This window comes from Musca autumnalis, unplaced genomic scaffold (assembly GCF_047663935.1).
Source record: "Musca autumnalis isolate F117 unplaced genomic scaffold, ASM4766393v1 scaffold_3, whole genome shotgun sequence".
Classification (NCBI taxonomy): Eukaryota; Metazoa; Arthropoda; class Insecta; order Diptera; family Muscidae; genus Musca; species Musca autumnalis.
In genome coordinates, this window is record NW_027411866.1 from 78,962,976 (window position 1) to 78,975,099 (window position 12,124).

A 12,124-nucleotide genomic window follows, 5' to 3' on the forward strand; every position below is an offset into this window, starting at 1 on the left:
CAAATATCAGATTCAATCATAAAAAATTTCGCATATTTGCGCCATTCCGAAAAAATCTAATTTTTCTCAACAAAAATATGAAATATTTTTATATGGAATTGCAAGGTTTACTCACACTAAATTTTGTTCCGCCTTATAACCGGGACTCTTATTTATCATACTAAACCAACACCTATCAAATATGTTTGCATTATTCAGAAATATTCACGGCTTTTCTCATGCGAATTGAAAAAAATTTAATTTAAGTAAGTTTCAAAAAAATAAAATTTGGAATGAAATATATGTATATTGGACTATGTATACATCTGTACCAATTTGTTTGAAAATTGGCTCAATGTTTTTTTAGGCTGGTTCAGGTTGCACATGTCAAATTTCTGTGATTTTGGTGCATTTTATCTCATATCAGATGCGAATCTGGACCTATTTTCATTATTTTCTATAGGAATAATCCTTGTACAGAAGATATGCTTTGTGTAAAATTTTATATCAATCCGACTATAAATGAGCTTTCTAGGTCTTTTGATCAAATTTTAACACAAATTTCCCCTCTGTGCGAGGCCTTCTGTAAATCGAAATATAGTTCGTCGTACTACGCCAACAGAGTATAAGGTAACCCCATGTTTACTTTCAAATGATTTTGTTATTGAGGGCAACTCCATTAATAGGAGTACATTACAACAGTATACGATTATCGCCAACAAAATTTTACGGAAGCAAACTGGGACAAGATGAATACGACAAGGACAATCCAAATATTTAGTCAAATCGTCTCGGCTGCATAATCTTGTTAAGATTGGAATGATATCTTTGCTGAGCTCATTGTTAAGGATATGTCTTCTACCAATTAGACATCAACCAATAAAAAGAGGATTTAAAAAATTGAGCGACTTGAAAATGCATACATAGAAAAAGCAATATGTATATAGGAATTTAAACAAACCATCCAAGGATTTCCTTTACCAGAAATGACGTAAAATTATTTTTTGAAAATTTTGCATGTTAGGGCGAAGATCATTTTTAATGATTTCTTATTCATTTTCTCGTTTTGAGTTAAGCTTGATGATTGAAATTTTTTGCAAGTGAAAGAGGAAAGCCAAGGACTCGATTAGTGTTTTCGGCTTAACATTAGACCTTTTTGCTGGATTAACCTTTTTATGATAATTTATTTGTCGTATACGCAATAGAATTAACACTTGGAATCCAGTTATATGTAAGCGTACCATAAGGTCTTTAGTTAATTTTAAATCTTTAATTTTTGGGTTTTCATTGAAATTTGTCTTATTAATAACAAATACGAAACACAAACTACGACTCACCAAACCACTGTATTTTTTCACAACAACAATAGGTATGTCACCGAAAAAAACTTTCCATTTATTGTCATTTGTCATTTTTGTCTGTAATTGTACACCGCAAAAGCCAACCGAGTAACTAGTCCAGCAAAACCATCATCATCAGCATCAATCTTCCCTCTAATCCTTGACATAATAGCAAATAGGATAGAAAAGGAAAAAAACGAAAAGTAAAGTGCAGCAGCATTAGATACCATCCAATTCGTACTTGAAATGGTGGTGTTCCGTTCGAGTGTTGAGTGCACGATTCTAATCTGACAATAAGTATGTGACGACAAAGTTGGCTTATTTGTCGCCAAAGTATGTTTGAATTTCAGATAAAACTATAAATTAATTACCGACTGCGAAGGGACTTTTAACATGCAAGCAGGAACCAACCCCCCACCTCGCTTTAGTGCTGAATTGAAATTGGCATGGACATGGAAAAAGCACAACCAGATTCTGCAACACGAAAAATGAGGATGGGTGAATGTTAGGATTTTCAAAGAGATGCCAGAATGCCACCAGAGGGGATTTCTACAACAACCACCACCCAAGGGGATTGATAAAAAGTCGATTAGAAATTGTTTGTATTGTTTGTCGTTGTTGCTACGAATAAAAGTATTTAGTTTCCATTGTTGACAAATGCACTTTACAGCGACACCCCTTAGCCTTGTTGACTGACTGCTGTGTGTTATTATTGTTATTGTTAATCGGTTACAGTTCACCCATCATTAGCAAAAAAGAAACCGATATTTTTGGAATGTGACCATTTGTTTGTTTTTTCTTGTACTACCATTAGCAGACTGGTGTTTTGAAAATTCAAAAACTAAAAGAATGTAGAAAAAATAAATGTTGGACTTACTTGTATTCTCGCCTCATTCAATTTTGTCGTTCTCGCTAATTCTTCTCTGCAATAGATGTCGGGATAATGCGATTTGGCAAAGGCTGCTTCCAATTCGGCTAATTGTTCCTGAAATTTGAAGAAAAGAAGAAAAAAAGGAGAGTTTAATTTTAATTGGAATGTGAGCATATAAGATAAATTTAATTATGTAATTTAAAAGCATTTCATGACCAGAATCCTTGGAACCTTTTCCTTTAATTTACATAAAATAAAGAATATGAACTAGATGGTTTATTTCTGTATAGGTATTGGGAAGAAATCTAAAAGACATAAGGAAGAGAAGTTTCACTGCTACAACATTTTCTTTAGTCCCTTTACGATAGGACTTGCGGTTTCCAAGCAAAATCGTGAAAACCTAAAAAAAACCCTAAAAATGTGAACTTTGACCGCGACTTATTTGAAAATCCCTTCGGCGATTTTTTCTGTTTTTTCTCGTCTATGACCATTGTAGATTTAAAATCCGCAAATACTTCCCAGGTGTAAGCACCTTTCATTTAAAGTTAGTTAAGGCTCACCGTTCCAAGAATCGTCTATGCCTAGATAGAATCGTAGCCTATGCCTAGACAGCGGGAAACTTAATGCCGTGACAGAAGGTGATGCATATCCGCTTCTACATATTGAAGGGATTTTGAGCCGCATTTTGGCAGATACCATTGGATGAGTCGTCAAAGGTTAAGACTGCTTCGCCAGTTCCTGGGACATCGCTGTACCACTTTAAAGTCTTGCCATTCGACTTATGCAACGCTCCGAAAACGATATCTGGGCTGATGGATCGAGAGGTGCCGGTGTCTCCAACGTTTGAGAGGCATAGAGAAAATGCTCAAGAAAGTGGCTAAGTCTCTCCGAATCGATGGTCTTACGATCAACGTAGAAAAGAGTAAGTTTTGCTTGACTGAAGTCCGGTATTTAGGTCACGTGGCTGGGTACTGGAACCGATCGCGATAAACTGTCTGCTATAGCAGAGTTTCTTACTCCTGAGTCGGTTAAGCATGTTAGAAGATTTCTCGGTATGTCGGGTTGGTACCGAAAGTTCACTAGGAAATATACTGTTATTTCAATCCCCTTGGCCGATAATCGCAAGTTCGTGTAGACCAATGGAGCACAAGAAGCATTTGAAGAGTTATAGATCCTGCTTAGCTCAGTCCTTTCATTTCATAGAAACCGAATTGAGCCCCATTGTCTTGCATAGTCCTGACTTCACAAAGCCCTTCTCCATACATTGTGATGCAAGAAAGATAGGAATAGGAGAAGTATTGGTGCAAAAGAGTGCGGAGGGCGACTAGTTTCCGAAGGAAGAGTGCAGGTTCTACACATGAAAAATAATAAAACAGTTTGGAAAACCGGTACAATAATCGAGATGTATGGTCAATTGTCTCGTGAGACTCGATGATGGCTATGCTTTGAAACGCCATATCGATCAATTAAAGAGTACTAATGTTCAGCAACGTAAAGTTCATTTCGATCCAGCTATAGAGAATACTTCAACAGAACAACCACACAATAGACATTAATATTATACTATTCCATACATACCAACAATATTAAAATTATAATGAAAATATATCAACCATTCAAGCACCATCACAAGCAAATCTTCAACCATCTCAAGAAAATAGACCAGCTACTCAACATACATCTACAAAAACCCGAATGTTACAATGAAACCCCCTATACGTGATACGGGTACAACACAAAGATTTTTCCAACGACCATATTCTGATTTCATTAGACCTTACCCTAGATCCAGGTCAGGTAATATAGTGATTTTAATAGTGCTAGATCACTCTTCAAGCTTGTCGGGACTCTGCAGGAGCAAGTCAAGAATATTCAGAATGATGCTGAGGTAGTCAAGGAAGAATTAATAGCGATTAATCAAGAGGTAGAACGTGAGATTAAGGATCTGAAGGCAGAAGTAATGAAACTAAATAAAAAGCGGAAATCGAAAGTGATGAGTTGGTAATATGCATTATGTTCTCTCCATTTTAAAACTAATTGAATAAAACAATTTATTTACGCAAAGGACTTAAATATTTTGCCCACTTCTTGGAATGAAATAAAAAAGTACTCCTACACGCTGAGTGTCCTTACAAACACACGCATACTAAACTCATACATATAACTTTTCAGGTGCACATGTTATTCTCAAACTTTTGTAGGGAATCTTAACTCAGCATGGAAGTTCCTACATCTACACAAGTCATGTGTCAACTTCAAATAAAGTGTGGACGTGTTCACATATATGTATATGTATGTAAGTGCCACCTTAGAGGTGATGAAATGACGTGACGTCGTTTATTTATTTAACAAAGTACTGACCTGTGTGAATGTCGTTCGATGTCTTCGTCTCGCTGGTGTTGGACATGATGCTGTGGTTGGAGTATGGCCGGCATGGTGACTTAATGATGACAAACCACTTCCTGGTGATGTTATACCGCTGGAAACGGATGAAAGGCCCGTGCTTGGTTCAGGTTTCAGTTTCTTAAAAGCACCTTCCGCTGCGCCAGACATGGAAAGAACACAAACAAACAACAAACACATATGAATAAATGACAAGAAATTAGGTAAATTAAGTTGAAAGAGTTGAAAAATGTAATTATGGGGAGGGGATGTGAGGATAGATGGATGTTCGGATGATAAGGATAATGCGAATGCTGCTGTAGTAGTATTCAGTATGTAAATGTTTTGGAATATGTAAATTTTAAACAAAAGTGAAATTTGCCATAAAATGATCTCCTACGTAAAAGTAAATAGCTTCTAAACAATTACCTTTCAGGATATTTAACAACACAGCTGCATGTTATTTAGTATCACTTTACTCACCCACCCGTCACCTCAATATTTATACACAAACTTATTATTATTCATTTGGTATTTAAGGGAGACGTCAGTCACATTAAACAACCAACCTGACCCTGCATTAATTATAACATCAAAAAACGCAAAAATCGGGACACTTTGTGAATAATTAGGACTAACCAACCTCAACTGCGGCCACAAGATTATGATGACATTAGTGAGGATGCTGCGAAAATGTTCTGCTTCGCCACTGGCCTTTATCGAATTCACTATTTTAATATTTAGCACGCAGCCGAATTTTCGTCATCATCCATTTGTTATTTTACACTTCTGTATTTCTCCTGTGTATTCTTCTTCTCCTTCTGTATCATCTTTTAGTTTGCAATATAAACGAGCAAGAATGATACCAAAACAACAACAGCAATAACCAAAAGAATGTCCTGCGCACACCGGTTGGTTGGCTGGCTGGTTTGGTTGCTTTAAAGATGTTGAATGATAGGAATGAACGAAAAGGATAAAAGGTAGATAAACTAACAGACGGACAATTTACACTAGGATCTTTTGCTCGTGTAGGTCACATAGATACTCATTGTCACACGATTCCATGCAGTTTGGGATAATTTATGCAAATATTTTCATTAATCGAGGCAACATTTTTATCCCAATTAAAATTCAGGTTTGTTAACCTTGATTTTCTGAGTTGGTGTTTGCAATAACGAGTAAATTGCTATAAAATTTTCCGAAAATTGTTAAAGTGGAGGTATTCAATGGCATTTGAGGAAGAGATGGGACTATTAGCAGTAATTCAAATAAAACAATTACTGGTGGAGGAGATATAAATTTAAAATTATTACAATAAGAACGGACTTAAATTGTAGGTTTTAGAACACGTTGGGCGCCACAGTTGATACATTGTATGTGTGTGAATGGTCTTACTATCCGGAAAGCATAGGTGAGCGCTACTAGTCGCTTCTACCGGCTGCGGATAGTGGAACACCCAGAAGATGTATTTCTTCGGATGAAATTTGTTTCGCCGCAAGCTCCGGAGATCTGATCTAAATGTCGATTTTTATTCGCGTGGCAATACTAAATTGTTAATTTTTTTAATAGCAATACTTGCGAAAGTACAAATCAGTTAAATATTCATATACATAAATAGTACTGGAATGAAAAAATTACAATTTTTGTAAAAATTCTAGCTGAAATGTATCTGCAAATCGGATACCAGCAATCACGATATTTGTCCTTGGTCACACTAGTGAGTTTCTTAAAACGAATAATGGGAAGAGGCAGCATCGCAAACACAGAAAACCATGTACAGCGATTTCACTACCTCATACCCCTCGCCTATATACTCGAAGTCGCCATGTTGAAACAGCGCTAGTGGGACCTTCGACTTAGATCAGCCAAACTTGTCAAGTAGAAAATAAGAGAATGACATTTTGTTCATTGTCATAAGAATGGGTACAACTTTTGTTATTTTTGGAACACTTTTCTAGCAACAATATTCTGGAGTCTAGCTAAAGTAATTTTTATTTTTGACTCTATTTGGTACATTTAACATATAAACAGTGAAGTTCTAAATTCCATATGTTTCTGTAAAACGGGCTAACTATGCAGATACATCCACCTTTATTGTTGTACCATGCCACTTGACGTTTTAAGTCATGGCTGTGGGATTGTATTTTTCAGCGATTTTCATACCTGACCTACCTCTACTTTATTGTACCATGACTTTAACCTTCCACATCTGTCTACAGTACTGTATTGGTTTCCCATAAAATTTATCAAAATGGGAATTGAGTCCACCCATAAACAAAATTATTGGCTCCATTTTAAACAGAAAACGGAAGTAATCATTGCTTTTGATAAAATGTAGATTAGAAAAGAATTTGACTCAATAAATCAAAAGATCTTATTAACAGGTTGAAGATTTTGGAGATAACATTAGATGTAAGATAATTATAAAATTGTGAGTTTAGCGAAGATCTATCATATCCCAAAAGCTGGCATTTGTATCAAAGAGGATGCAAGCAGTTTTGTGTTTTCAGGGTATTGCGAAAAAGTTCATGGAAGGTATATTTTGTTATATCTTGTTTGTCTTTGGTGATATCCAAAATACTTTTTATACCATTGAAAGACAACTTCTAAATCATAGAAATCCAAATAATTTGTATTAAAAAATAATTAATAATGCCAGAATGGGGGTGGGTTAATGTGAGAAATTTGTCGGGTTTAACTTATATTGTTTATGTTATAGATATACCACACTATAATGTGAAGTCAAAATCAAATATGCTAAACGTATCGTATTGATGTAATATTATATCTTTTGTATCTAAATTCAACATACCAACTTCAATTGAATGCTAGGATCTGTTTCTTTTTTATCTAATTTAAGTATTATTTGATTATTCAATACATAAAATTTTTAAAATTTTGATATTTAAGGAAGAAGTATGTTAAATGAAGATTTAGAGTTCTTGGCGTAGGCAACCTAGCTGCGCCATGGGTGGAGCGGCTTTGCCACTTTTTAGACATTTTGTAAATTCTCAAAAATTATATTTTAAAAACAAAATTATATACATTTATATATCAAAACTTAAGGCCTGCGTACATAAGCTGCCTTGCCTGATTGCCTTGCTTTCCTGCTTCATTTCTGACATAATAAAAATAAAAGAATAAAGAAGGCCGAGCAAATTTCGAACTTGGTTGCCCTTTTCTTTTTTATTCTTTTATCAGAAGCAAGCAAGGTAAGCAGGCAAGGCAGCTTATGTACTCACCCCTTTATAGCCAAGATATGCTTATATGTTTTCCAAAAATAATATTTGAAAAAACTTTAACGGTGTTGATATAAGAACATTTTGAACAAAAACGTTGCACACCCTCCCCATGTTACCATATATATAGGAATATTTCATTTGCAAACGATTAAAGATCTCATTAAGGTCAAAACAAAAAGAAAGAAAATGTCTTTGGATAGGTCACAAATACGGATATTGACCAGTGTAAAAACAAGAATGACAAAACCAAGTATTAAAACCTAGCCGAAAATGATATTGAAACGAACGTATGAGCTTCCTAAGATAAGTATATCATTAGAACGCATATGTACAAGGGTGGTTTTAAAAATACGTGTTTAGTTTTGTTAGATTTTAAGACTGACAAAGTTTGATCACAATCGAAATATGTTAGCACATGTCGCTGGGGCCTCAAAGTTCTGAAAATCTCGATTTTTTGCTATTTGAAGAATATTGCGAAAAACACCATCTTCCCTCCTATATTATAAATTTTTGGAATGAAACCAATTACTTATTTAAAAAATCAAGTATAATATATAGCTTTGTTCCCGTACTATTTAATAGTAAAACTCGTAAAAGAGAGAAAAATTGTTGCCACACAAAAGTTTTTTTTAAAAAGTTCGGGAACGCAAAAATGGAAAAAAACGTCAAAAAAGCTGGAACAAGTGTCAAAGTCGGCGTACCAGCCAATCAGACGCCGGCATCCATGCTACTATTTTTTTACACGCTCAAATTTGTAGAGTAAAAAGTTTATAAAGAGAGCTTCATTCAGCGCCATTTTTGTTTAAAGAGAAGTGAACATTTTACAACTTTTTTTGTGTACGGGAACGGGTTTTCGGGTAAAATGTGTAAAAGTCGTTAAAATTGTAAAAGCTTTTCAGTTCTGGAACAAAGCTAATGCCTTTTTCATTTTATTCTTAGGGCGAAACCTATAGCTCTGCGTGAGCGTTCAAAAATACAAAAACAAAATACATGTATTTCAAATTGAAAACAACAACAAATACATGTATTTTGTTTTTGTATTTTTGAACGCACACGCAAAGCTATAGGTTTCGCCCTTATTTAAATTTACTCAAGGGACTGACATAAGGTCTGTACGATAACCCAAACATTTGTACAAATTTTTACGGAATGCTGTTCGATAACAAAATTATCCAGCAAAAGAGATTGAGTTGGGAGAGATTTTTTAGAGTTTTGTAACTGAGAGCTTGCAAATTTTTCACGTAAACAACTTGAAATGTTAACATTTTTGACCAAGAAAATTTCACAATTTCACATTTTTTTAAATGTTAAAGCCATGGTAGAACAAATACAAGGTAAAGTTAATACTACAACAAATACAACTCGAACAACAACCACAAAGGAATTTGTTTTTGTTTGTAACGTTACTGCCAGTTGTATTTGTAAACAAAACAAGGAAATGTCTATAAATTATTGGAATTTAAAAAACTAATAATTTTTCACATTTGGTTGAATATTTTGGAAAACATGAATGAAAATTCGTTACATTTTCAATTTGTATGTTTCCACATCATTCCACTAAATGCATAAATTCTCGCAGAAAGTAGAATTCTTGCAGAAAAGTTTGGGTCGCTGAAAATTCACAGAAAAAGGAGAAGCTGTTTCAATGTTTTGTTTTAGAAATCAAAGAAGCACATGTTTATTAGGGCTTTATTTTTTTAAATTTTAATAAAATACCTCACATATTAACAAACGTTGTATCGCCTCTACAAGCGGGGATTTACTGCGCGGCTTATCGTTCGAATTTGGAGGAGGTTACATATCATTGATATGAAGAAGTCTTTCTGGGAAATGGTTTTTTCCGAATGATATATTTTTTTCTCAAAAAATATATGTCCCTAATGTACATCGAAATAGACATAAATGTATAAAATGTCATATGAAATTTGGCACTAACGTTACAACCCATTTCAGTCAGCTGTGTATTGCTGCTACCTTTTCTTATTCTACCATGTGTTAAAGCGTTGTGGATAGGATTACAGCTTTAAATAAGTCAAATGCAATTTCAAATTTTATGTTTTTGTTCAATTTGGTTTAAAATATCAAAAGAAACAAAAACAATTTTCATACTTTTTCGGAAACAGCTGACTTTCTTGCAAGTTTTTGCAAAATGTTGTTCGATAACTTTCTGCATTTTTTCTTGCTTGAGGGAGTAAAATTCACTGAGAGAAGTTGCTGGAACTTGCTAAGTAATTGTTGCTGGGAAAGTTATCGTACATGTGTTTTTGGAGCTATCTGCGTTCAGCTGACGGCATCTGTTCACGTGGAGAACGTATTGTTTCTGTTGCTCGTCCTTTCTAAGTAATTTGTTCAAGTTGTTTACCCCCCAAAATAATCAAGCGTGCATTCATGGAGATTCTAACTATGAAACCGTGAAGCTGAAAACATATCCAACGTTTGAGTAAAGTTTTGTGTCATTTCTGGTAGAAGAATAAAGACAAAACTTTGCAGCACTTTGTCGTTGGGTGTGTTTTCAGCTTCATTGTTGCTGTACCGTGCCATGGGATCATTTTGGCCAATGTGGAAGCTCTCGGAGAGGATCCCAACGAATATAAGATCTCCAGATACACATATAACTTTATTCAAAAAGTACGGGAACGACAAAATGGAAGAAACGTCAAAAAATACTAGAAAAATGTCAAAGTCGGCCTTCCAGCCAATCAGATTGGCTTTGAAATGAACATTTTACAATTGTTTTGTGTACGGGAACGGGTTTTCGGGTAAAATGTGTACAGCTGGTAAAAATTGTAAAAACTTTTTAGTTCTGGAACAAAGCTAATGTTGTATCACCAAAGCCACCAACACCAGATCGTAAAACGGAGTTCATAGTAATGACTTTAGCAAGTGGTGTTACTTATGAAGATCATTTTGGTACCGAGTATGAGCCCCAACAAAGAAGTGATGGACCACAAATAATAACACAATTGGAAATGGATTTTATTGTGGCCATATTGGGACTATAGAAGAGACTTGCGTTTTTAAAGCAAAGGCAACTCACACATGCTATTGAGAACTTTACTGTGTACCGCAAACGAGAGCGTCTATTCTCTAAATTTCGTTCCCTTACTGCAACGATATAAAAACTTCGGGTGCCAAATGGGAATGAGGTACATCGCTATTGAGTGGAGATTGTTTGTCCGTATCTACATTAGGTAATTTTCCTTGCGGCAATTGTCACTTCTATCGGTGCTGAGAGGCAAAGGGTTACTATATACCTACCTCTCTCTCCATCTAACTGGAAATTGCATAATGTAGATATAGACTTTAGTTGATGGTTCTGTTTGAAGCTTGAACGTAATACTGTTGCATGTGTCAAGCCGAAAACCTTCTCTTCCTATAGCAAGATGCGTTAACATCAGGGAAAGTTATGAAACGTTGATACATATAATAAAAACATCAAATGCCACCAAAATAAATTGTGACTTCGAGGAAATCAATATTTTACAAGGAATCCTCAGTAAGGGCGGCTTTCTAAAATTCTTTGGTTTCATTTGTAATTGGAATTCCAGATCACCTCTCAATCAATACAAATGTTTTTTCATGGAAGCCAAGGGGAAATGTGGAGGAACAAATAGAACAAAACAATTTGACTTAACTGGCAAAACCCTAAACATCTTGCTGTCACCGTTCCATATAAAATTGGGAATTTTTAAAAATTCATTCATTTATCGAATGAATTGTCCAAAAGCATTTGACAATTTAAAAGTGTGTTCGCAAAGCATAGCGATGAATAAATTGAAAACGGTATTTTAGTAAATTTATTTATACTATATATATTTATGTTTTACTACTCTTTGATTGTGGATCGCGGCGAAGTTCACACTTCGGACATTCGAAAGTTTTAAAATTAAATGACAGTCGACTTGAATAAAATAACAGGTGTAGCGTAAGCGATTATATGCCAACTTCGTTCAAGATTGACTCCTTATCCGTTATCTTTTCAAGCATGGACGCATGGGCTGAAGGCATGTCTCCTCTGGACGGTCTGACAATATACACTGACGGTTCAAAGATGGAAGAAGGCACTGGTGCGGGCGTCCACTGCGAGAACCCATTAATCAAACACTTATACAAGCTTGACGATAGCAGCAGCGTTTTTCAGGCGGAGATTATTGCTATCAGGAAAGCAGCAGAACTGGAAGGCTGGAAGACTTGAAGGTAGTCTTGTAGGACCGGTGAATGTATATGTCGCTAGTCAAGCGGTACTCAAGGCTCTCAAGTCATGGACCATTAACTCTTGAGCTATCCTTGCTTGCAGAGAGGACTTATAC

At 35.2% G+C, this 12,124-nt stretch overlaps 1 protein-coding gene across 2 annotated transcripts in view; it reads right to left on the reverse strand.

Annotated features, from left to right (window-relative positions):
• LOC141396521 (homeobox protein unc-42) overlaps positions 1 to 12,124 on the reverse strand; it is a 45,308-nt gene that overhangs the window by 21,848 nt on the left and 11,336 nt on the right. For both annotated transcript variants that reach the window (XM_073972066.1, XM_073972067.1), the window contains 2 exons: positions 4,552 to 4,730; positions 2,197 to 2,304 (listed from right to left, as the gene is read on the reverse strand). In XM_073972066.1, the coding sequence (XP_073828167.1) occupies positions 2,197 to 2,304; positions 4,552 to 4,730 (287 nt within the window). The remainder of the gene's footprint in view (positions 1 to 2,196; positions 2,305 to 4,551; positions 4,731 to 12,124) is intronic.